Raw genomic sequence first — 25,436 nt, 5'->3', positions numbered from 1 at the left:
TCTGAGATCTGAAAAGTGTTACCGGTAATTGTTTTTCCGCAGTAGGCCACCATTTCATTGTCAGTGATGTCGTGCTGCTTTCCTGCCACACCAGGATTGTGCAGAAGATTATCCTGTCGATAGAATGTCACTGGACTTAGTGGAGCTCAGTGACACATGGACCCGTCTGTCAAAGTGAGGGGAGAACATTGCTGGGGGGGGGGGGGGGGGCTTCCTTTGTCTCATTTGGGTGTCTGGACCAGGTTACCCACAAACTGTACCCCACACTGAACCTCCAATAATATCAGAACACAACACATGGCCAAGATATTTTATGATGAAAGGATATTCCCAAAACATGACTTTGGACTTGTAGTGAGGCGGCATAGCTAACCTATCGTACATTTTATGATAAAAGAAGTGTTGATAGATATATTGGGAACAAATCTGGATATTGGGCCATCCCAAATTATCATCCTGGTTGTCGGCAGCCAGTGGTTGGTCAAATCTTCCTAAACGACCATCTAGCAGCTACAATAATACTGTAGGAGGCTGAAATGTTGCATGAAGGTCAAGTGCTTTCATACCAATTGGCTAATAGGGGTGGGTGACCCAAAGAACAGCTGAGTAACTGGTCATGACGTCTTCCAAAAAGGGCATGGCAGTGGGAGGGGCCTAAGCATCACAAAACAATATTTTGTGATAAATATGTCTGTTTAGAGTACGACTCTGTCTGTAGGAAGACCGCTGCAGATGATTGGGGTCCCATCGTGTGTGTGTGTGTGTGTGTGTGTGTGTTTCTGCCTGGGCTCCCCAGTGATGGTCCAGTGAAATTGGATCTTAATATCTAGTGACCTTTCAACTGTACATGCCGCAAAGCTACACAAAGTTGGATCTCTTTAACCTGAGAGAGATACTCGGAACCCAAAGATATGTGTCAGTAGCATGTGAGTCATGCACAGTATGCTGAATGTGATGCTGCTGTCTTGGCAAGGACTCTTTTGTTGAAATGGTCCTTGATCTCAAAGTTATTGTGTGTGTGCGATAGAGAGATCCATGCCACATCGCAAATCAACATTGTTAGACAACGTTTTATAATTACCCCTAAACAGAGATCCCTGATGATGACTAAGTCAGCACATGCCCATGAGAGGGGAAGAGGGGGAGGAGAGGGAAAGAGGTGGGGAGGGAGAGCGAGAGATGGAGGGAGAGAGAGATACAGAGCCTATACATTTCACCCACGCAATCACGTTGATTGGCGCCTCACAATGCAATGTATTGTCAGCGCAATAATAGATATACAGTATTATAATAAATAATGAATACCTCTGTACACTCAACTATGACTACTATAAATGTCACAGTTGTGTACATATACATTCTAGACATGTTCCTCACTTTCTCAACTCAACACAACCAGCAAAACCTGGTTTAGATGCAACTTCTAGACATGGTCCTCTGCATGGTCCCCTGCACTGTAAGGGAGGTGGTCGCTCTATTGATGCTGGCCAGGAGTTTCCTCACAGCAGTGATACCAAAGCTCTCTCGGCCCCCATAATGACACAAAGCTATTTCGGAGTGTAGTCTGTGAGGAGAGATATGTCAGCTGTTCAACACCAAAGCATGACAAAAAAAAAGAGAAAGCACAACAGGCTGTCTGCTTTGGGGACTTGGACACAACGTGCTAACCTGGGCATGCTCTCCTCTAGCCAAAAGTTTGTTGTTAATCTTAAAGGATTTATGAGAAAGAAGATGTAGGAGACTTTATTTTTCCCAAAATACTGCTGTCCCAAGCTCAAGGTGGGTACATGGTAGTGGGTTTAGTTTGTTTTGGTCATTATGTTGTTGTTGTCTTCTCTTTTATGCACTTTGTCTCAGGACTGTGTAATGCTTTAGAAAAATATGTACGCACCATGATGCTTACTGTACATCCTAATTGTATTGAAAAATGTCTATATGAAAGTCACAGGTATAAATCTGTATACTTCAGCTGCTTTGACATTGCTCAACTCAGGCGACCTTTCAACTATGACTGCCATCTGCAAATTAGTTATTATTGCTATTGTTACAAAGAAGAATAAGTGTTAAGTCAATTGTTCGGAAGGTTTTCTACTGCCTTCTTAATAGTGACGTCTCCTTGACATTGTTATGAGTATAGCGTTGCTGTACAATGTCAGACTATGTAATGACTAATGAGGCGATGTTTTGGGATATCTCCTCCACGGGAAACATATTGTCCCTGATGATAACAGTGGTGGGAGGAGTCAACCTTTTCAACTATCAATGACATCACCGTGATGTCTGTCAGATCAGAGATTGAGGCTTCTCATGAACCTATAAGTTAAGTTAAAGCCATGTTATACATTTATAGTTGCCTGCGTGCAGGTGTCGCACATCAGACATAGTGATCTGATCTACAAGCTCACAACGGGTTGGGCTGCGACCTTATAGAACAGTGATTTTCAGTAACAGCGTAAGCGTTCATAAGCGTAACTAAGTATGAATCACCCTTTATACTTTGTTGATGCCTGTGGCGAAATTAGTCCTAGTCTGCATGTCTACAGTACGTATCGTATTAGGAGCAGTGGGCAGGCACCATGGGGTCCAGTGCCTTTGGTCAAGGGCACTGGCAGAAAGTCCCTAACAATAAACGACGAGGCAGGGAACATAGCCTGTAATTACAGTCTAATTACTCATATTTTTGATGCAAAGCATAATATTCAAATGGCTGTTTTGACCCAGATGTCTTTGTCAGGCTATGAGGATGTCTCTAGCCGGAGCAAACTCATATGAACATAAGGAGAACACTCAGAAAGGACCCTGTCTGCTTCAGGCAACAACAGGATAACAACTGAGCCACACAGCTGAGCTCCATGCATTTAGCCCTGATGAAAATGCCAGCATAGCGGAGTCTATATTAGTGGTGCTGAGTCCAGCCCTGTGAAGTGTCAGAGATTACTGTTCTTCATTACAGACTCAGGAGCACATCCATGCCAGAAATGGGATCACCCATTCGAGAATGACGTCTCTATGCATTAAGGGATCTTGAAAAGTATTTTCAAGTACATTGAGGGTGTCTGGCTGATGCAGGGGTAAAGTATCTGCCCACCACCATGGAGATTGGGGTTAGCCGGACACCCCAAAGAACACAATTGGCCAGGCTCAGGGGTGGGAAGCCGGTAGGGGAGGGCGTTATCTGTCATAGCACTAGCAACTTATAAATGTTGCCTGTTCAGCAGGGAGCGGAACTCTGAGGGTTGTTTCTCCTCATGCATTAACTTATGTCCTCCTGGTGGAATACATTTAAAAAAAACACTCAGCCCCTCACACAGAATTGCTGAGCCGAGTCAATCTGGTTACGTGCCTATACTTCTGAAAAAACATACAGTACTTCCTTGAAGTTGAGCTCTCAAAATGGTACATTTATGTTTTATTATATTATAATCCTAGCCCTAGGATCACCCTAGAGATCAACAAATTAGGGGGTCAAAAAGAGACCCCCAAATCAGGTGGGGAAAGAGGAAAGAGGATTGGCTGGAGTGAGCGAGGTCACGCATCCTTCCAGCCATGGGAGACAATCCAGCCTGTCCAGCCATGGGAGACAATAAAGCTGGAGGAATAGTTGCTGCTGCAAGTAAGCACTGTTCTCGACTCTTTTATCAAAGCACGCAAAATAGTTGTTTCTTCAAAATCTATAGTATAGGTGTGTGTGTGTGTGTGTGTGTGTGTGTGTGTGTGTGTTCAATACTGTATGATATGTGCTCGTGCCCCTACCTACAGAGAACCGTCTGCAGGTAGTGCACGCTTTGGAGAACATGGCAGTAACTGAATGTGAGAGCTGCTGCTTCGAGGTCACCCTCAGCGTGGCTTACCTGAAGGGAGTGTGGACTAAGGATGGAGTTCAGCTCAAGTCCAGGCCCAACTGCTGCATCCGCAGCCATGGGAGGAGACACAGCCTCACTCTGAGCAGAGTGGCTTTAGGGGACGCAGGCCTGTTCTCTTTTCAAGTCGACGACATAGAGACGTCGGCCACACTTAGGGTCACAGGTAGGCTGGTATTGTAGAAGAGAAAGTGACAGCACAGTTTTGTATGGAACAGTGTGACTACAGTACGTAGAAACTTAACCCTAACTTATTACAGCTTTAATCGAAAAGACAACACAATAGCTCAGTACGAAGCAACTTTAACAGCATTAGAAGTAAAGGAAAGACAATCACACTTGTGTGAAGTGAGGGGTGCCTTTTTTTTAAGCTTTCTCCACATTGGTTTTACAGTTGTTGTTTCTTTCCTTTATCCATCCTGGCTTGTTTCTTGTATGAAACAGAATTGCTTACAAGATGTACAGTATTGATATCGGCCATATGACGTCTTACGTTGTCATTTAGTGCCCTAAACAAAATTAAAGTCCATAGACTTGACTGGCAAACGATTTACATCATAAGTGCTCTAAACAAACATTAAACATCCCATAGACTTGGCTGCCTTATGACGTAATCTTCAAAAGCCATGTATTGGAGGGTCTAGCGAACCTCAAAAAATATAAATAATAATAATAATAATAATCCTGTTTGATTCCAATATGTTTTACAGAGCTGACACAATGTGATGAGGTGTTTTCTTTGTCCCCATGCCATCCTCTGTCAGCCAGAGACATTCACATAGAGAAGGAGTTGGAGGATGTTGACACAGTGGAGCGTCAAATGGTGACCTTCCTTTGTGAGGTCAACCAGGTGGACGTGGACGGCCGTTGGTACAGAGACGAGAGCAGGATCCGAACCGGGGACAACATCAAGATCAGACATGAGGGTGAGTGTGTGAACCGGGGACAACATCAAGATCAGACATGAGGGTGAGTGTGTGAACCGGGGACAACATCAAGATCAGACATGAGGGTGAGTGTGTGAACCGGGGACAACATCAAGATCAGACATGAGGGTGAGTGTGTGAACCAGGGACAACATCAAGATCAGACATGAGGGTGAGTGTGTGATCCGGGGACAACATCAAGATCAGACATGAGGGTGAGTGTGTGAACCGGGGACAACATCAAGATCAGACATGAGGGTGAGTGTGTGATCCGGGGACAACATCGAGATCAGACATGAGGGTGAGTGTGTGAACCAGGGACAACATCAAGATCAGACATGAGGGTGAGTGTGTGAACCGGGGACAACATCAAGATCAGACATGAGGGTGAGTGTGTGATCCGGGGACAACATCGAGATCAGACATGAGGGTGAGTGTGTGATCCGGGGACAACATCGAGATCAGACATGAGGGTGAGTGTGTGAACCGGGGACAACATCAAGATCAGACATGAGGGTGAGTGTGTGAACCGGGGACAACATCAAGATCAGACATGAGGGTGAGTGTGTGAACCAGGGACAACATCAAGATCAGACATGAGGGTGAGTGTGTGATCCGGGGACAACATCAAGATCAGACATGAGGGTGAGTGTGTGAACCGGGGACAACATCAAGATCAGACATGAGGGTGAGTGTGTGATCCGGGGACAACATCGAGATCAGACATGAGGGTGAGTGTGTGAACCAGGGACAACATCAAGATCAGACATGAGGGTGAGTGTGTGAACCGGGGACAACATCAAGATCAGACATGAGGGTGAGTGTGTGATCCGGGGACAACATCGAGATCAGACATGAGGGTGAGTGTGTGATCCGGGGACAACATCGAGATCAGACATGAGGGTGAGTGTGTGAACCGGGGACAACATCAAGATCAGACATGAGGGTGAGTGTGTGAACCGGGGACAACATCGAGATTAGACATGAGGGTGAGTGTGTGAACCGGGGACAACTTCAAGATCAGACAGGAATGAGGGTGAGTGTGTGAACCTGAGACAACATCAAGATTAGGCATGAGGGTGAGTGTGTGAACCTGAGACAACATCGAGATCAGACATGAGGGTGAGTGTGTGAACCTGAGACAACATCAAGATCAGGCATGAGGGTGAGTGTGTGAACCGGGGACAACATTGAGATCAGACATGAGGGTGAGTGTGAACCTGAGACAACATCAAGATCATTTATGCTATATTAACTAATTTAGCTGGGGAGCCCCTGGAACCCCTTCGAGGGCTGGGGGTCCCTGGACCCCACTTTGAGAACCACTGATCTACATACACTTACAGATACAGTCATTTTCCTTTTTCTGTTTTTATCATATAGACTCGATGACGTCAGCACGGGAAGATTTTGTTTTCTCTGAATACGTGTTCTTGTACTATTAAAGGTAATCTAAATACATTTAATTCTGACTTGTTTGCAGGTAGAACCCATACACTCAGTTTTAAGTCAGTCAGGCCAGAGCATGCAGGAGAGATCAGATTCACTGCAGAGCGTGTCTCGTCCTATGCAACTCTGACAGTAACAGGTGAGTTACAAAATGTCACCTCCCATTTAACCTGTATTTAGCATCCTCTCATGAAATAAATATAAACGTACGTTTACTATGGTAACTATGATAAGATGCATGTGATCAATGTTTGTTTTTGTCATTAAAGTATGTGGATTGTACTGCAGTAGCTGTAATTACATTGCAAGCGGGCAGTAATATTTAGTTTTTTATGCTCAAAACAACAGACTGCAAATGGAATCTACTCAATTCTGTCCATGCAGGGATCAGGTTGTACTTTAGTAACAGTCCTAAGACATTGGACCATGTTTACCGGATCAGTGTTGCTCAAAAATGTATCATTTGTGTATCATTCCCTTAATCCCTGTTCCTTTTCTCCCACCAGAACTCCCAGTCCAAATAACGCGTCCTCTAAGAGTCAAGATCGCCATGTATCGTCACCGGGGCCTGCTGGAGTGTCTTGTGTCGCGGCCCAACGCTCAGGTCAAGTGGTACAAGAACTGGAAGGAGATCCTGCCAAATAGGAAGTACCAGCTAATCAGCCAGGATGTCTACAGGCAGCTGACTATCGATGACATCTGCTCCTCAGACGAGGACACCTACACCTGTGACGCTGGAGATGACAAAACGTCCTGTCAGCTGCTGGTGGAGGGTGAGATGCTCTGACTCTCTTCCACGACCCATCAATCATTACATTTGATGAATTTTTAGTTTAAGGTCCAACTCAGCTAAGGTTTATTGTGACATACACAGGCCTGAGAAATTTGTTTCAGTACAAATATAACATATGCTCTGAGAGCTATATTAATTAGTTAGGGTTATGATGTCACTAAAGTGGTGTATTTCGATTGGGCCTTTTGACTCGAAGGCTTTCAGGGATTAAATTAATTTCGCTCCAATATGTCACAAAAATCTGGAACTCCCTATAAACAGCCATTAAGACACATGTGAATCCCTTGATTCCTTCAAAACCGCCCTCAAAGAGCACCTACGGACGTCTGGAATTCGAAACTGGCTCCTGTAAATTAAGTCTGAGCTCCCTCCACCCCTTTCTCCCCATACTGTACATGTTTTTTCCCTTTGTTACTTTTTTATATGATGATTTCCCATTTTTTATATATATATAGAAGTGTACAGTATATTTGTACGTCACTAAATGTTCTGATGAATTGAAAATGGTGGACACTGTTGTAAACAAGTGTAATGCTTTATCATGGATCGTCCACAAAGTAACAGTTTTTGTATTTGTATACTTTCATTTGAAATGTACCCCTTCTGCATACTGTGAAATACAAAACTTCAATCAATCAATCAGCTTTCAGGAAGAAACCAAAAATCCACAGGGAATACATATTTTAATATATAACCACACCTGGGGGTCTATTAGTAATGTTAACTGTAGACAAAACAGAAAAAGTAAAACAATCACGGCACAATCTTTAATTGATTGATTTTTCTGTGTCACCGGTAGTAATGTGTGTGCTGTCTGGCTGTGCGTGCAGAGCAGGCTATCTGCATAGTGCGGGGGATGAGTTCTGTGGAGGTGACGGAGCCTGAGCCGGCCCGCTTCGAGGTGGAGACCAGCCTGCGGACAGGGAGACCCCCCAAGTGGACCCTGAGCGAGGAGGTTCTGGCGCCCGGCTCGCTGGTGAGACTCGACAGGGAGGGAACCGTCCACAGCCTCTGCTTCACCTCCACAGACAGCTCCATGTCTGGCCCTGTGGTCTTCACCACTGGCAAGAGCCGCTCCACTGGCCAGCTCACAGTCAAAGGTGAGGTCCCACTGTGTGAAGTCTGCTGCATTCACTTCTCTTTTAATCTCCCCCTGACCAAGAGAAATATTATTCTTCTGGCGTTCAGGACAGGGCTACTCTGCTACAGATACTCCCCCCACCCCCTCCACTATAGGAAACCGATGAGCACCTACTTTTATTACCTGGATTCTTCCAAGGAAATCAAGCTACTCTGCTACACAAATGTATAACATACTACAATAGTTCAAATTGTTTTTAAGGGCTTATGGATCATAACTCTGTTAACAACCTATTTTTTTTTGTCAAATTCCGTATTTAAATATGAATATTGAATGGTTGTTTCTATCATGTAGTTCTCATGTCAGTCAATAGAGGGTATGCGCATGCATAAAGTGAGTGGCAAAGTGAGTTTAACGCCATTTAATGCAATCAGATAAGACATTTCTGTTTGGATGTATTCAGTATTCAGGATGTATTCAGTATCTTCCGTCACGTGCATACCCTCTATATCCAGTTGTTCTAGACTAGAGAATTTCAGAATGTCTTCGTGCATGGGCTTCGCCTGTGCTCTGCCTGTGTTTCAATGCTTTTCCAATGGAAGTCACGTGGTTTGACCACTCTTGAATCAAACACGTGTTTGGTCAAACCACGTAAAAGTGTCCCATTCTCTTCATGTTGTATGTGCCACCACTAGAGCGCCCTCTTCAGGTAGCCCACCACATGGAAGACGCCGAGGCCAAGGAGAACAGCTCTGTGACTCTGAGCTGTGAGTTCGCCCCCTCTCCGAGGGTGGTGCACTGGTTCAAAGGCCGCACGGCGTTGAAAACCTCCAACAAGTACGGAATGAAGAGGGAGGGGAAGCGAGCACAGCTGACCATCCACGGCCTGACCGGGATGGATGGAGGACAGTATCGCTGCATGGCTGGAGGGTCACAGAGTGCAGCACAGGTCAAGGTAGAAGGTGAGAGCATGGCTGAGAGTCTCCTCATTCGACCACGTCTATCCACGGTATCTTTGCGCTGCGTAAAATATGCCTTCTCCGTCTCCAACTGTGTTCAGCTCCTCAACCACCACATTGTTTGATTCATTTCCTTTATTTACTGCGGATTGCATTCACACCTGCACCGAATCGTAATCAAGTGCGATTGGAAGCGAAGCGAAACCCCCGTTTTTGCTCGGAGTAGAATGCGGTTCTTTGATACGCATTAGGATTCAAATGAGCCTTTAATCTATGGCCTTCACACCTGCCAAACGAAGTGCACTTTCTGACAATGCGCAGCAGGATTCGTTTTAATCGCAGCAAAGCTTTCTGGTGTGAATGTCACCTTAGTGTATTTTATGAATACAAAGCGCAAAATGTTGAAATTCTATATTTAACATTCTGTGTTTATGTTGGGAAACGCGATGTTCCTATATAAATACAGTATGTGTGTGTGTGTGCGTGCGTGCACGTCCAATAATTTAATAGTTCATAATTTACAGTACATTAACCAAATTGTCCACATTTTATTCAGTACGGCAGTTGAAGTTAGTCAAACACCTTGACGCGGTGGAAGTTGAAGAGGACGCCAACGCCACATTCTCGTGTGAGCTGAACTACGTGGTGGCCAACGTGGAGTGGCTCCTCAACAACGTGCGCCTCTACGCCAGCTCCAGCAGCAGGATCCAGAATATGGGCACCATGCACAGCCTCACCGTCAAGAGGCTACGTCCACAGCAGAGCAGGGTTACCTTCAAGGCCGGCCTTCTCAATGAGACAACCAGGCTGCTGGTCAAAGGTCATTATTGAATTAAAATATATTTGTCATTATATTTATTCTATATGGAGAACCAATGAACCATTGAAGTGTTATTTAACTAATCTTTCACCTCCAGAGCGCCCAGCAGTGTTCCTCAGATGTCTAGAGGACGCTGCAGGAGAAGAACAAGGAAGGGTCTGTCTACAGTGTGAGGCTTCTAAAGACACCGTGACCCCCATCTGGAGGAAAGATGGTGTAGTCCTAACCCCCAGTGACCAACTTGAGCTGCTCCACCACGGCAACTCCATGGCCCTCATCATCCCTTGTCTGAGCAAGGAGGATGCTGGGCTGTACACCTGCGACCTGGGCACTAGTCAGACCAAGGCCAAGGTCACTGTACATGGTGGGTAGAAGCACACATAGACAGGGATGTGCATGAGAGTGAAAATAGCAGATCTACAAGCTACATGACGCGTTGAGAGCTTGTAGATCAGCTATTTTCGGGGCGCAAGCACTCTTTAGTACGACATGGATTTCTAAACAAATTTGTTCAACGCAAAATACTGTGTTCAAGTTCAGGAGACTTCGGAAAAAAAGCAATTGTCCTTCCGGCATGGCATGTGAAGGAGTGGCATTTGCATTTATTTCACCATAGTAAATGCTGCATTCGTGTTCTGGAAAGGGCAGTTGTTTTACAGATGGGTTAAAGGGCATGGGGCTGAAACCCCCTTTGATGTCTATGTGTGCACTGTGCACGTCCCTGCACATAGACATCGTAGTTGTGGGAATAATCCTTTAGGGAATTCCTGCGATAACGATAATTACGTGAGCATCCGCGCTGCCGCTGCTGAACGATAACGCTCCGTAAAAATGTTGAACATGAGTAATGTGTTGAACGTGACGCCCTGTAAATTCAGATATTGATTGGCTGTCAGTGTCAGAGTCTCTTGTTCAGAAAGTGATCCAAAGATATTGTTCACCACTGACGTTTTCCATATAGCTGTGGTGTAGACTGTCATTCACTTTAGTTAGGGTTAGGAATCTTCATTTTTAAATCAATATATTTATTTATCGTATAGTTATCGTACACTGGACAGCCATTATGTGTAGAGAAATATTTATCCTATAATTTAATATAGGACAGAGGGAACCTACAGTACTGTAGCTAGTTGTAAGTGCAACACTTTAATGGCGCTGAACGCTGAAACTTCTATACATAACTCTGCAGACCTGCACATCGTCATCACCCAGCGTATGAAGACAGACTCTGTCCTGGAAGGAGAGAACTGCTCTTTCGAGTGCCTCCTCTCTCATGATATTATCGACGAGCCTGTCTGGAGCATCAATGGTCAGCTGGTGGTCAGTAACAGCCGTATCCAGGTTGTACGTAATGGACGCCTGTTCAAATTGACCATCAGAGATGCCATCCTGTCTGATGCTGGGGATGTGCTCTTCACCATCAGCGACCTGAGCTGTAGGACTATGCTGTTTGTTAAAGGTAAATGAAGTGAAGAAATCCTTTCCAAGGTATGCAGATGACGGTTACTGTGTATTTGGGAGGTTGTGGTGCTGCTGTCTATTGTCTGTATGGCTTTGGCTTATCGCCACTAGTTAGGTCCACGAGCTTAATCTAGGGGTCCCCTGTTAAATGATTGATAGAAATAAAAAATAATTAACAGATCTGTAACTCAGAGGGTGTACCAATGGAACCAAAAGAACCCTTTGGTTCCTTTTGTACACTCTCAGAGTTAAATGAACACTGAGGATTTTACAGTGTAGTGATTGTGGTCCCCCAAGCATTTTATGAAATGGGGGTCCGTGGCCTCTAAGGCATAGCAAACTGAGAACCGCTGTCTATGTGAATCTTTCCAGAGAAGCCGGTGCATGTGTTCAGAGAGCTGCTGAATGTCAAGGGCGTGCCGGGCGAGGACACAGAGCTGAGCTGTGAGATCACCAAACCGGAGGCCATCATACGCTGGTTGAAGAATGGCCACCCGATAAGACAGAGCCCCAAGTATGAAATCACTGTGGAGAAGAATCTGGTGCGACTGGTGATCAAGAACACTACCATCAGAGACTCTGGAGAGTACTGCTGTGAGGCCGATGGCATTGCCACCCGTGCCAAGCTCGAGATCAGAGGTATAGTATAGGAGACACAAAATACTTAACTAAGAAATGGCACTCAGAGATGCTGATAACTTTAAGTGGGAAAAGCCTGCTCCCCTCCATGTGGGTAATGTTACATGTGATTGTGAACACAATCTTAGTTTTGGTTACCGTTCCACTAAAAGAACATATTAAATATCACTCTTGTTCTTTCAAAAGGTTTGAACATCTACTCATACATTTCATTTGAAATTGGTGGAAATGTACACAAATTAAACACTTATTTGAGAATTCAGATCCTTAGTCAAATGTTTCATCCAAATCATCAGAACGGTTGTGGTTATGCCTGTTAAGAACCACAGACACTGTGCACAAGGATGCTAATGCACACTAAAGTCCTTTTCATTCCCTGATGAAGGCTTAACCGCCGAAACGTTGGATTCATATGTCTTAACCTGCTGCGTCCTATAAAGTATTGGCACTCTGGCTATTGGCGTGTGCGGCCACTTTCTTGTTTTTCCAAGATTCCCTCTTCACAAACCACAGACAAACACATAGACAGGACAGGAGTGATTGTAATACTGCATGCATGCACATGCGGTGTGGGGGAAATACAAGTGACAATGGTGCATTTGTTGAGCTCTGTTGAGCTTTATACCACTGTTAATAAGTACGGTAGTAATATTCTACAATGGTAACTAGAACGCTTGATTAACAATTTATTCATAACTTCTTCACCCCTTTACAGAGCTCCAGCACACATTTGCACGTGAGCTGCAGGATACGGGGGCCGAGGAGAAGAGCATGGTGACCCTGGAGTGTGAGACCAGGCGGCCAGCCAAGCGAGTGAAATGGCTGAAGGGCATGGTGGAGCTCAGGTCCAGTAGGAAATACATCCTCAGGCAGAAAGGTGTGGTGCTGTCGCTGACCATCATCAGTCTGGAGAAGTTTGACTCAGACGTTTACATCTGTGACGTTGGCACCATGCGGAGCCACGCACTACTGACTGTGCAAGGTGAGGCCATGGCAAAGGGTGTGTTCAGCCATGTGTATTATTTATCAATGTGTATAGTGTAGTCAATAGAACAATGGGCTCTATGCACACAGAATAACTCTTCCTACTTCCAGGCGCCTTCCCTACTTCCTACTTTTTATTTCAAGGACCCCCATAACTCTGAGAGTTAGGGGCGTATGGTTACAGACCCATACTGGGCCATTTGGAACCCACTCAAGGACACTTTGAGACGCACTGGTGTAGCAGTGTTTCCAATGAGCCAACATACACAATAGCAGCACCATGACTCTGTTTGACCAGAATGGAACAGATGAGACAAAAGCACATTATTACACATATGTCATTCTGCTTTATTTTCTGTGCATGTTATTTATATACGTGTGATATGTAACATGAGCTTTGTGAGAGTCCTATTTCTATGTGAAAGGTAACGGGTCTGGTAGCCTACTAGGGTGATTGATAGGTGTCAATGACTAATTGATGCCACCACCCAAGTTTACTAAGGGGAGGAAGTGACACACGGGAGGGTTCTCCCAAACAAACAGTGTGTAGGCCTACACGGAGGAGAAGAGGAGCTCCAGGCGCCAGATCGCGTTTGAACCGTTCTTTAAGTTTAAACGCAGTGATCTTCAGCCGTAACATTTGGAGAACAGTCGTGCCCGTTGGGCAAAGCATCGCACTTGGTGTTGCCGTCGGGGATCGGCGTTGGAATCAGGATTATACCTGCCGGCGGTTGGAGGCTAACAGAGCTGCGGCGACCGGTGAGATCATTCCAAAGTGTTCTTGGAGGAATGTAAATACTACGGGCCATTCATACTCATACTCATACTATTTTAGAGCCGAATAAAAGTCGGTTCGGCGCTGTAGAGCCTACAATTTAACGTCATTTGAGGTTCGGGGGGGCGGGTACCGTCCTAAAGTCGGCACTTCGGTGCTACTGAAAATGGCCGATTCATACTCCTATTTTAGAGCCGAATAAAAGTCGGTTCGGCGCTGTAGAGCCTACAATTTGACGTCATTTGAGGTTCGGGGGGGGGGGGGGGCGGGTACCGTCCTAAAGTCGACTCTTGGTGCTACTGAAATTTTCTGACGAGCCGAAATCATTTCGGCACTACAGCGCCGAAACAGCGGTAAAATAGGAGTATGAATCGGCCCATTGTAAAAAAAAAAGCCAAGATCAGACAAGAAATATAGGCCTACACTGTAAAAAAAAAAAAAACATGGAGAGAAGTGAGGGCACTACTATTGCCATGGAGCTGGCCTTAATTAGGAAGGAGCTGCAATTCCTTAAAAACCAGGTGCAGTATGTGCAGGGGAAGTTTGAGATGTCCATGGAGAGCATTGTGAACAGGGAAGTGAGCCTAAGGGCCGATTCATACTCCTGTTTCGGCGCTGTAGTGCCGAAATGATTTTGGCTCGTCAGAAATTTTCAGTAGCACCGAAGAGCCGACTTTAGGACGGTACCCGCCCCCCCGAACCTCAAATGACGTCAAATTGTAGGCTCTACAGAGCCGAACCGACTTTTATTCGGCTCTAAAATAGGAGTATGAATCGGCCCTAAGAGGGCACGTGGATCACGGAATGGCAGAAATAGAGATTCTCGTCAAGAACTCAGTCGAGCAGGTACAGAAAAACTGTTTCATGAGGATTGACGAGAAATGGAACAGTGAGGTGTCGAAAATAAAAAGAGCCAGTGCATCACACCTAGGGTCCAACACTCTGCCTAATCCCGGGGTCGAGGTGTCCCACCTGAGGTGGAATGCCTGATCCAGAAGTGGCCCTCGGGGGTAACCCTGGATGGTCTAAAGGAGGCTCAACGTGTGGATCCCAAAGTCATCCGTCTACGGGAAGATATGGACCCATGGCACAATGCAAGGAATAAATGCATTCGCCATGTATCCGAAGGAAGTCTGATCCACGGAGGAGAAGAGGAGCTCCAGGCGCCATATCACGTTTGAACCGTTCTTTAAGTTTAAACGCAGTGATCTGCAGCCGTGAAGGAAGTAGGGAAGGGGCCCATGTTATTTCCAAAATGGCGTGTGTGCGTAGAGCCCGTTATTTGGGATGTCTTGTCCACATCACGGCAAGGTAACTAGTAACTGTGTGTGTGTGTGTGTGCCTCCCTCAGGCCAGAGAGTGCTGATCATGGATGAATTGGAGGATGTTGAGTGTCTTGAGGGTGACACGGTCATGTTCAGGTGTCGCATCTGTCCGAGCGACTACACTGAGGCCAAGTGGTACTTGGATGAGACCCTGCTCTACACCAACGACCTCAATGAGATCCAGATAGTGCCAGGGGGTTACAACACCCTCACCTTCAGACAGCTGGCCCGCAAAGACACCGGAACTGTGGTCTTTGAGGCTGGGGATAGGAGATCGTATGCCTCGTTGCTGGTTAGAGGTAAGGCTTTGTACTGTCTCAAGAAAGAGTCTAAAAGAACCACTAGCATCTCCCATGTCCTCTTTCTGCTTTCTTACACCCAGTCGGTTTAAAGCGGTTTGAGCCGCAGTGGTCCGACATTTCCATCCGTAGAGCCCCACACTCTCACTAAAGGATTAACATTTATTTTAATTTGTGAACAACAAAAGTGAAATAAAACAAATTACTGGAATTAACCCCCATCAGCATTAATGTATTTATTTATCGTGGTTTTCCACTTTCAACCCTTATTTTGAAGAACCAAATATCCGTAACCGGATGTTACGGATATTTGGTAATGGTGTATGTGGTGTCTTAACCGGTTGTTGTTCTCTTGCTGGGTGCAGAAAAAACCCGTCTGCGAGTATCACAACGCCGGCTCTCGGCCGTTGAAAAACCTTGTTTTGACCAGAAACTACATTCATTGTGCCGATTTGGCGATAAAGGCCATTGAAAGCAGCACATACAGTAGAGTGCAAGTGGATGCACGCACATCTTAAAATGGCGCCGTCCAGTGTCACACTTTACACTGGGATGCTAACGGAAGACCGCTATCTTTCTCTTCATATTTGTAGAGAGACGTCCCACCATCATCAAGGCTCTGGAGGACTGTGAGGCCATTGAGGGAGGTGGTTTGGTATTGTCCTGTGAGACTTCCAAGCCATGTCACATCCTGTGGTACAAAGATGGCTGCCTGATGTGGAACTCCTCCAAGTACTTTGCCAGTCGTTCAGGCTGTGAGGCCAGACTGACCATCAAGGAGGTCTGCAACAACGACGCAGGGGTGTATGAGTGCAGTGCTGGATCTGTTACCACCAGGTCTGTGGTAACAGTTAAAGGTAATGGTTCCCTCCCCGCTATAGCACTTCACTCAGCATCATAAACGTGATATTCACCATACAACTCCACTGTTTTCTGTAAATATACCTTGTATTGCTTCTGGTATTTATGATGATTTGTATTGTATTGTATGTCTTGTATGCCCTGATTATGAATTGAATACATACTGTAGGACCACAATGGACAAGCACTCAGGCCATTTAGCACTTCTTGCAAGAATTATTTTGCTGTATGTTGTATAGTCAATCAATCAATCAATCAATAATCAATCAATCTGATAAAGCCACTGTGAAATGGATGCATGAGGAAAATAGAACAAAATGTGCATGAACAAAAAGAATATATATAGCCAATGATAAAATACCATTCTGATGTTTGCTCCATTCTTTTATATGTGGGCTTTTAGTAGGGGTAGTGCTGTGTGCTAAATGTCATCGACACATGATGAGATGAAAAGGGATGAAAGTCCCTACTCCCCAGTCCCCACACAGTGACAGCACTCCATGTTTACGGCACGCACAGACAGATAGAATATTCTGTAGGCTATAATACACTGCAGTGTTTTTCCTTAAGCAATTGAATGTACTCGTCCTCATTTTGATCAGGGCTTCAGTCTCCTCATTCGACCACATCTATCCACGGTAACGGGATATCTTTGCGCTGCGTAAAATATGCCTTCTCCGTCTCCAACTGTGTTCAGTTCCTCACCCGCCACATTGTTTGCTTCATTTCCTTTATTTACTGAGGATTGCATTCATACCTGCACCGAATCGAAATCAAGTGCGATTGGAAGCGAAGCGTAACCCCCGTTTTTGCTCTGAGTAGAATGCGGTTCTTTGATACGCATTGGGATTCGAAAGAGCCTTCACACCTGCCAAACGAAGTGCACTTTCTGACAATGCGCAGCAGAATTCGTTTTAATCGCAGCAAAGCTCTCTGGTGTGAATGTGACCGTGACTACGGCTGTAGTGGCTGGAATGAAATTGAGCCAGTGTGTGCTTCTTTGCCCACTGGTGATGTACAGTAACTCGAGAACATTGAGTTAGTTTGTTATGGGTCTTAAGTACAGAGCCAACTCAGGTCCAGTTTACTATAAGTCTAGAGGGTTTAAGTGCCAAACTCTACTCAATTACAAGCCAGGTCTTATAATTAATATTAGAACTATTCTTTCTCCATTTTAATTTGTCATTCTGCAGCCATCCCAGCAGAGTTCATGCAGCCTCTGAAGCCAGTGGAGGCCAGGGAGGGGGAGAGTGTGACCCTGACCTGTGAGTACTCTCTACCGGGAGTCCTGTACCACTGGAGGAAGGGTCTGGAGAACCTCAGGTCTGGAGAAAAGCATGTGATGAAACAGAGGAAGACGACCATCACTCTGACCATCACAGCCCTGAAGCCTGAGGATACGGGAGAGTACAGCTGCCACTGCAGAGACCACAGGACCTGTGCACACCTCAACGTCACAGGTAAAGAGCACCGATTTAATAAACAATGAAGAACATGTTGTTGGATAAGGTAAATTGTCCATTAACTCTAACCACTTTGTTACCTTTCACGTTGAAATGTGAAATATGTCCGCTCAGAGAGCCTGTCACACTCACACTGTTCCCACATTAACCACAATAACCTATAGCCTCCCTATTCTGGGCATGTCATAAAAGATGATAATAAAACAGATGAACTCTCTGTGAAAATAGCCAACCTACACAACACGTCTGTGAGGAGATTTGGTGTAGAGGGAGAAAGGAGGGGACCAAGTACAGAACCCTGTGCAGCCCTGGTTGAAAATATGACTCATGGTTGTGTCTGGTTAATCTGTGGCACACAGCTGTATACAGTTGAATATCAGCCTGTACTTCTTCCATTGACGTCAGAAAGAATACGTCAGTGGATGGTGGAAGTAAACTATAGACAGCCACAGCTGGCTACAGAGACCATTGGTTTTGTACTGTAGATGTGAATGTTATCGAGATCCCACCACTATGACTAATACATGGAAATGTGTTCCATTAATAAATTATTGCCTCTTTTTCTCCAGCAATACCTATCACATTCAGACAACAGCTGAAGAATGTACAGACAGAGGAGGGCAACAGTGTCACGCTGCGCTGTGAGCTGTCTAAACCTGGAATACCAGTAGAATGGAGGAAGGGGGACGAGTTGCTGAAAAACTGTGTCAAGTACCAGATAAGAAAAAGAGAGACCACCCTGGACCTCCTCATCTGGAAGGCTGTACCTGAGGACAGTGGAGTCTTCAGCTGTTTGTGTGCTGATCAGAAGACGTCTGCTACTGTAACTGTCGCTGGTAAGAAATGCATTGATTTCTTTGATTGGAGCCAAGCAAGTTAGCCAACCATGTAAGTAATAGTTTAGATTAGATACAAGTTACAACTTTCAGCCAATTTCTTTATTGTGAGAAGTGGCTGGTGATCTGCCAACCAGCAGAAGAAAAAAAACATTCTCCAATTTGGTCAGTGGTTTTCAGTGTGGGGCCCCCACTTTCTCCCTTTACTCCTCAGCTCTGCCAGTCATCTTCAAACAGAAGCTCAGGAACATTCTTATCGAGGAAGGCAACAGTGCCACGCTACGCTGTGAGCTCTCAAAACCTGGGTACACAGTCGAGTGGAGGAGGGGAGGAAATGAGCTGATTATGAATGGAGAGAAGTACCACATGCGCCAAAGAGACATGCTGATTGAGCTGAAGATCCTTGACGTGATGCCTGAGGACAGCGATATCTACACATGTATCTGTGGAAGCATAGAGACCACAGCTACTTTGACTGTGAATGGTAGGAATATAATAATTTGTGTTTATTTGATAAAGATTGCTACTGTTGTAACACTGTAAATCAGTGTTCAGTCAAGATGTTCATATAACATTTCCAGAAACATTTCTGAAATATAAAACATATATAATGTTATTCTTTATATACTGTAATGTTTTTTAAAACATTACAGTCGAAAGTGATTAAACTTTGTGGTTATCTTTGTGTCTTTCAGTCCTCCCCATCACCTTCAAGCTAAAACTGCAGAATATTCAGATCGAGGAGGGGAATAACATCGCTCTGCACTGTGAGATCTCTAAAGCAGGAGTCCCGGTGGAGTGGAGGCTGGGAGGAGAGCTCCTAGGGAACGGAGAGAAGTACCAGATCAAACAGAGGGAAGCGGTGGTGGAGCTCATCATCAGAGACGCTGTACCAGAGGACAGCGGGATCTACACCTGTGTTTGTAGAGAGCAAAGGACCAAGTCCACGGTCAATGTCGTTGGTAGGTGGTGGACACTCACTCACTGAGGTTCCTAGTGGAGTTCTGGTACTGTGTGTGTGTGTGTGTGTGTGTGTGTGTGTGTGTGTGTGTGTGTGTGTGTGTGTGTGTGTGTGTGTGTGGAGGGATGTCTGTCTGTCTATCTGATTTTCTGTCTACAAGGAGGAGATAGTATCTGTAGATTGAATATGGGAGGGAGAAAGACAGCAACACTATCCGATTATCTATAGGTGTGCCCATATGATTATTGGTGTTGTATTAGGTATATCTCAGCTAATCTGTTTGGAAAAGGGTTGTAATTTTGGGTTGTTTGTTTCCCAGCCTCTTCACCATGCACTCCTCTTGGCCTGTCTAACATTAATTTGGTTCCTCAGCTGTTCCTGCCACCTTCAAAGTGAGCCTGAAGAGCCACGAGGCCCTAGAAGGCGGCAGCGTGACCCTGCACTGTGAGCTGTCCAAGAAGGGAGTCTCCATGGAGTGGCGTAAAGGGGAGCAGACGTTGACCGAGCAGGTTTCTATAGGGAAATATCAGATGAAGTTAGAAGGAAAGGTGGCTGAGCTGACCATTCTGAATGTCCAACCAGAAGACGCAGGAAAGTACAGCTGTGTAACAGGAGACGAGAAGACCAGTGGTGATGTCAAAGTGACATGTGAGTTTGATGACAAAACTGTAAAAAGATTTACGTATATGGAACTGCAAAAATATACAGTATACTTTTTCACCCAAAACGTCTAATCCACTGTCTGTTTATTTGTTTATTATATGGGTCTGCATTAGCTGCCGCCTTAATGACAACTAGTCTTCCTGGGGTCCAAAACATTTCACTATTACTGTGTATCACATTAAAAAAAATACATAATAAAAAAAAATCTATGACTATATGATTCTACAGCACCTCCCGTAATATTTAAACGAGAGCTTCAGCACCTGTCGGTGAAGGAGGGCCACAAAGGAGAGTTCTGCTGTGAGCTCTCCAAGCCCGGAGCCCCAGTGGACTGGAGGAGAGGCAGAGTCGTTCTCACACCTGGACATAAATATGAGATGAAGCAGGAGGGCCGTCTCACTAAACTGGTCATCAACAGCGTAGAGGAGAGCGATGCTGGGAAATACACCTGCAAGACCAAAGACTGCCAGTCAACTGCAGAGCTCACTGTCCAGGGTAAGATTAATTTAACTACCAGTAATTGAATACAGAAAGGTTGCATTTTTTGATTGACTATATAGTATTTAAAGGGTAAAACAACCCTCAAACCGAAGTCTGTATGAAGCCTGATATCTAATATGTTTCTGAATGTTACGCATATTCACATGGGTTTACTCTCCACTAGATCCCTGGTAGAAAGATACATCTAATTTAATGTAGAACAATTATACATATTTGGGGTATTTATTTAGATAATGACAGTCAGTAAAATAACTTATATCTTTTCTAAGCTAGAGCTGTTTCAAACAAAGATCATTCAAAATCATATATATAATCAAAAAAGCTAAACAAATCAAACATCAGGTAAAACACTCATGGACCCCTGCACATGGACCACTGCAGAGGCGTGGGTTAGCTTCCTGGCAGTATTGCCACCAGCTTGGCTGAGTTCTCCATGGAGTGGGAAGTACACATAGGGGGATTGGCTCATTTGGGGAGGGAAAAAAAGAACAGACTCACTGAGAGTTGGCTGTTGTCATAATGTCCCAGAATATCAGAGAAAGTCAAAGGTAGGAACCTTTAACCCATTTAGACCTGATTTTAAAACATTATGAACACTATGAAAGAATATATATTCAAAGATTTGCGACACATTTTTACGATTTTCCAAAAATAGCAGACCTACTACAAGCTACAAGCTCGTAGCCCGCCAATCTGCTATTTCTCAATAGCTAAATTATAACATAATGTTTAAAACACCAAAAGGGGTTCCCGCTCAAAATGTGTTAATTAAAGAGGCCTGGTGTGAGCTAATATAAAACATCCAGTTCACCAGTATGACATAATGTCATGTGTCAATCTATTGCTTATAAATGTATGTGAGCACGCAGAGCTACTGTATACTTAACCCATTCTGACCTGAGATCAGATTCTAAAAATGTCTTCTACATCCTGACAGTTTTCCATTCTGACCTGAGATCAGATTCTAAAAATGTCTTCTACGTCAATCGTTCTTCGATTTTTCAAAAATAGCAGACCTCCACTCGGTGGCGCGCTATGAGCTTGTAGATCTGCTATTTTTCAATAGCTAAAGCATAACATGATGCTAATACCAAAAGGGGTTCCCGCCCAGAATGGATTAAAGTGTTCTTCACATTGCTTTGACAGGGTTATTGCTATGGTTACCGAACGCTGCTTGTATCAAATCCTGTCATTCCAAGGATTTCTCTGGATTACTATGTTATAACCACATTAAACTGTGAGTCAGTAAGAGAAGAAACATCAGTAAGAGTAGTACATCATGGTTGCAGATTGATGTGTTTTAAACTAGCATTCTTAAAGGATACCTAAGGAAGTACTTTGAAATGTTTAGCAAGTAATCTGCACTATTATGTAGCTTAAATAAATATCCAGGGATTGTTGCATTCATGGAGCTTCCTGATATCATAATAGCCCCCCTCACTTCACACAGGTGTGATTTTTGTTAGCTTTTGCACAACAGAAAAGTGAAGCTTTTTGTCATATGCTTCACACACTGTTGTCACTGTTGTCATGCTTTACATGACTTCACAATATAGAATACAAACGGTAAAACGGAATTCAGGTCCCTATGCTTTGTGACTCACGTCAGTGCAACCACACCAATTTCCCAGAATTGCACTTTCTAGTTTTGGCACATAATTCTCGCACATATTTCTCGCACATATTTCTCGCACATATTTCTCGCTTATATTTCTCGCTTATATTTCTCGCTTATATTTCTCGCACATATTTCTTGCACATATTTCTCGCTTATATTTCTCAGTACCTCCCATTCACTCCCATATGTCTTTGTGCTCTGATATTATTTTAAACACTCTGTGGCTGACAGATGGTCTATTAAAAATAATTGTAATAAAAACATTTTGCCTAAGTCACTTATTGCAGCAGTAATTTGGCCTAAATAAGGTTTATAATAATTGTTAAAATGGCATGTTCAGATATTGGCCTAAGTCATTTCAATCTTAAACAGTTAAATGATTGACCTACACCTTTATTTGTATGTCAATAGTCATATTTTTTCATATTTTTTTAATTTAAATAATTAAGAAATATAATATATTCTACATTTGGCACAGTTTTTTGTGTTTCCGGAAAACCTTGAAAAAATGACTTAGGCAATTAGTTTAATAAGGTGACGATATGTAATGTGAATTATGTCTGATTTGTAAACATTTTGACACGTGTGTCACAGTGGACATTCTAGTTGTCTGCAACCTCCTTCACTTTCACTTAGTTTTGTTTCAACTAAACTATTCTTATTGAATCTTTTTCTAAACACTGCCCCTACACAACACTGCATTTCCATCCATCCATCCATCCATCCATCCATCCATCTTCAACCACTTATCCGGAGGCGGGGGCAACAGTTTCAGCAGAGACCCCCACACTCCATGCGTTTCCAGGCCAGTGTGGAGATATAATCCCCATTTGTCCTTGGTGTGCCTCTGGGTCTCCTCCCATGCAGTGGGACATGTGAGGACTTGTGAGGACTTGCTCGGGGGGCATCCGTACTAGATTCCCGAACCACCTAAGATGGCTCCTTTCCAAGCAACGAAGCAGCGACACTATTCCGAGTCTCTCAAGGAGATGCCAGCCACTTAATTAAATAAAATAATTGAATAAAAATTATGTTTTATTAACGTTACGTTACATTGTCACAATATGACAGCAGCTGTGGTAGTTGTTTTCATGCCGTAGTGTTGGACCGCTGCTGAATGACGTCACCGGAGGCATTGCTCCACTTGGAACCATTCACTGAAGTTCTTGGCTCTCCTCATGCAGGCTTGCCTCCCAGTTTCAAACTCCCACTGGTCAATCAGGAAGTGACTGAGGGCAACAGCATCTTCCTGCGCTGTGAGCTGAACAAACCCGCCTCCTCGGTGGAGTGGAGAAGAGGAAGGGAGCTGCTGAAGCATGGAGACAAGTACCAGATGAGGAAGAAAGACCTGCAGGTGGAGATGAAGATTGTGGACGTCAGCCTGGAGGACATTGGACAGTACTCTTGTGTTTGTGGAGAGCAGGAGACGACTGCCAGTGTCATCGTAAATGGTGCGTACAATATACATCCGTCTAACTGCTTGTTCTATCCAATACACAGAATCTAGTTTCCTAGACATCTTTAGAGTTAAAGTTGTAGTATAACTTTAAATTAGAGCCCATTTCAGTGGGAATTATTGATTCAACAATACTAGAAGCACTGCTATCATGCCAGTATTATTCAGCATCATGGGGATCATGAAAGGTGCACGTCGTGGCATTCCATGGCAATCCAGCTTGTAGATTTCAAAATTATCTTGTTTAGATCAAAGTGTTAGATGAACAGACATACTTGGACAAAAGGGCAAAATCATATAGACTGGCATTGCAGAACAACAGAAATAAAGCAGTTATCTACTATCTACACTCTACAGTATGTGTATACACATCATCCATTCATCCATCTAACCGCTTATCCGGACTTGGGTCACAGGGGTAAAGGTTCCAACAGAGAATTCCAGTCTTCCCTTTCCAGAGCAAACATTAGCAACTTCCTCCTGGAGGATCCCAAGGCCTTCCCAGGCCAGTGTGGAGACATAATCCCCCCCATCTGGTCCTTGGTCTGCCAAGGGATCTCTTCCCAGTGGGATGTGCAGCGAGGACCTCCTCCATAGCGAGAAGCCCGGGAGGCATCCGTACTAGATGCCTGAACCACCTAAGCTGATTCCTTTCCAAGTCATGGAGCAGCAGTTCTACTCTCACGGATGGCTGAACTTCTCACCCCTATCTCATATACTCATAATTAGTTATTGCATGGGCATTTGTTCATTCAAACAAGAATGAGCAATCGAGATGTGAATATTATCAGAAACTGACAAAGTGTGAAAACGATCCACAGTATGATCTATAGCTAGATCTATGGCTCTCTATTATTTGTGCTGTATGACAGTGTATATATAGGGCTGAAGTGGTTAACGCCTTCCCTATGATGTTCTCTAGAGCGTCCTGTCATGTTCATTCAAGAGCTGAAAAACGTTCAGGTGGAGGAGGGCAACGGTGTAGCGCTGTGCTGTGAGCTCTCTAAACCCGGGCTGCCGGTACAGTGGAAGAATGGAGAAAACGTCCTGACCAACGGAGAGAAGTACCAGATCAGACAGATTGGAGCCACTGTGGAGATGTTGATCAGAAAGGGCCTGCCTGAGGACAGTGGCATCTATAGCTGTGTGTGTGAGGACCTGAAAAGCACCGCCACCATCGTCATCACTGGTAGGTCTGATTGAAGTCTACTGCAAACTACTGCTCAAAGTTTCACAGTTTCTTGCCTGACTACCAAGGATAATGGCCCGGTTTCCCAAAGGACACATGGTGTAAGAGGTATTGTGTAGCACATGCTCAGATGCCCTCTAGGCCGCACACAAGCCTTTGAACATAGACATTCCGTGCATAGATGTGCCACGTAATGGCACACAATGGTATGGTAGGACTCAGGTCTACCATTCTGAAATTTAATAATAATTGGACTGCTGGACAGCTGACAGTAGGCTCTCTCTCTCTCTATATATATATATATAGAGAGAGAGAGAGCCTACTGTCAGCTGTCCAGCAGTCCAAATATTATGAAATTACATTTCAGAATGGTAGACCTGAGGCCTACCATTGCGTGGCACATCTGTGCACGGAATGTCTATGTTCACAGGCTTCTGTGTGCGGCCTAGAGGGCATCTGAACATGTGCTACACTATACCTCTTACACCATGTGTCCTTTGGGAAATCGGGCCAATAA

At 44.5% G+C, this 25,436-nt stretch overlaps 1 protein-coding gene across 1 annotated transcript in view; it reads left to right on the top strand.

The window, feature by feature from the left end:
• Positions 1-1,638: 1,638 nt before the first annotated feature.
• obscna (obscurin, cytoskeletal calmodulin and titin-interacting RhoGEF a) overlaps positions 1,639-25,436 on the top strand; it is a 152,108-nt gene continuing 128,310 nt past the window's right edge. The window contains exons 1-23 of the mRNA XM_080770756.1: positions 1,639-1,779; positions 3,430-3,613; positions 3,760-4,026; positions 4,625-4,786; positions 6,270-6,374; positions 6,742-7,008; positions 7,859-8,128; positions 8,805-9,071; positions 9,625-9,888; positions 9,986-10,252; positions 11,078-11,347; positions 11,722-11,988; positions 12,704-12,970; positions 15,099-15,371; positions 15,965-16,228; positions 17,426-17,692; positions 18,265-18,531; positions 18,746-19,015; positions 19,227-19,493; positions 19,865-20,140; positions 20,384-20,650; positions 23,459-23,725; positions 24,653-24,919. Of these exons, the coding sequence (XP_080626882.1) occupies positions 3,547-3,613; positions 3,760-4,026; positions 4,625-4,786; positions 6,270-6,374; positions 6,742-7,008; positions 7,859-8,128; positions 8,805-9,071; positions 9,625-9,888; positions 9,986-10,252; positions 11,078-11,347; positions 11,722-11,988; positions 12,704-12,970; positions 15,099-15,371; positions 15,965-16,228; positions 17,426-17,692; positions 18,265-18,531; positions 18,746-19,015; positions 19,227-19,493; positions 19,865-20,140; positions 20,384-20,650; positions 23,459-23,725; positions 24,653-24,919 (5,425 nt within the window). The 5' untranslated portion in view covers positions 1,639-1,779; positions 3,430-3,546. The remainder of the gene's footprint in view (positions 1,780-3,429; positions 3,614-3,759; positions 4,027-4,624; positions 4,787-6,269; positions 6,375-6,741; positions 7,009-7,858; positions 8,129-8,804; positions 9,072-9,624; positions 9,889-9,985; positions 10,253-11,077; positions 11,348-11,721; positions 11,989-12,703; positions 12,971-15,098; positions 15,372-15,964; positions 16,229-17,425; positions 17,693-18,264; positions 18,532-18,745; positions 19,016-19,226; positions 19,494-19,864; positions 20,141-20,383; positions 20,651-23,458; positions 23,726-24,652; positions 24,920-25,436) is intronic.

Source organism: Protomyctophum bolini (genome assembly GCF_963924005.1).
Source record: "Protomyctophum bolini genome assembly, chromosome: 8".
NCBI classification, from domain to species: domain Eukaryota; kingdom Metazoa; phylum Chordata; class Actinopteri; order Myctophiformes; family Myctophidae; genus Protomyctophum; species Protomyctophum bolini.
The sequence above is the reverse complement of the archived record's forward strand: the minus strand, read 5'-3'. Positions and strand labels throughout refer to the sequence as shown.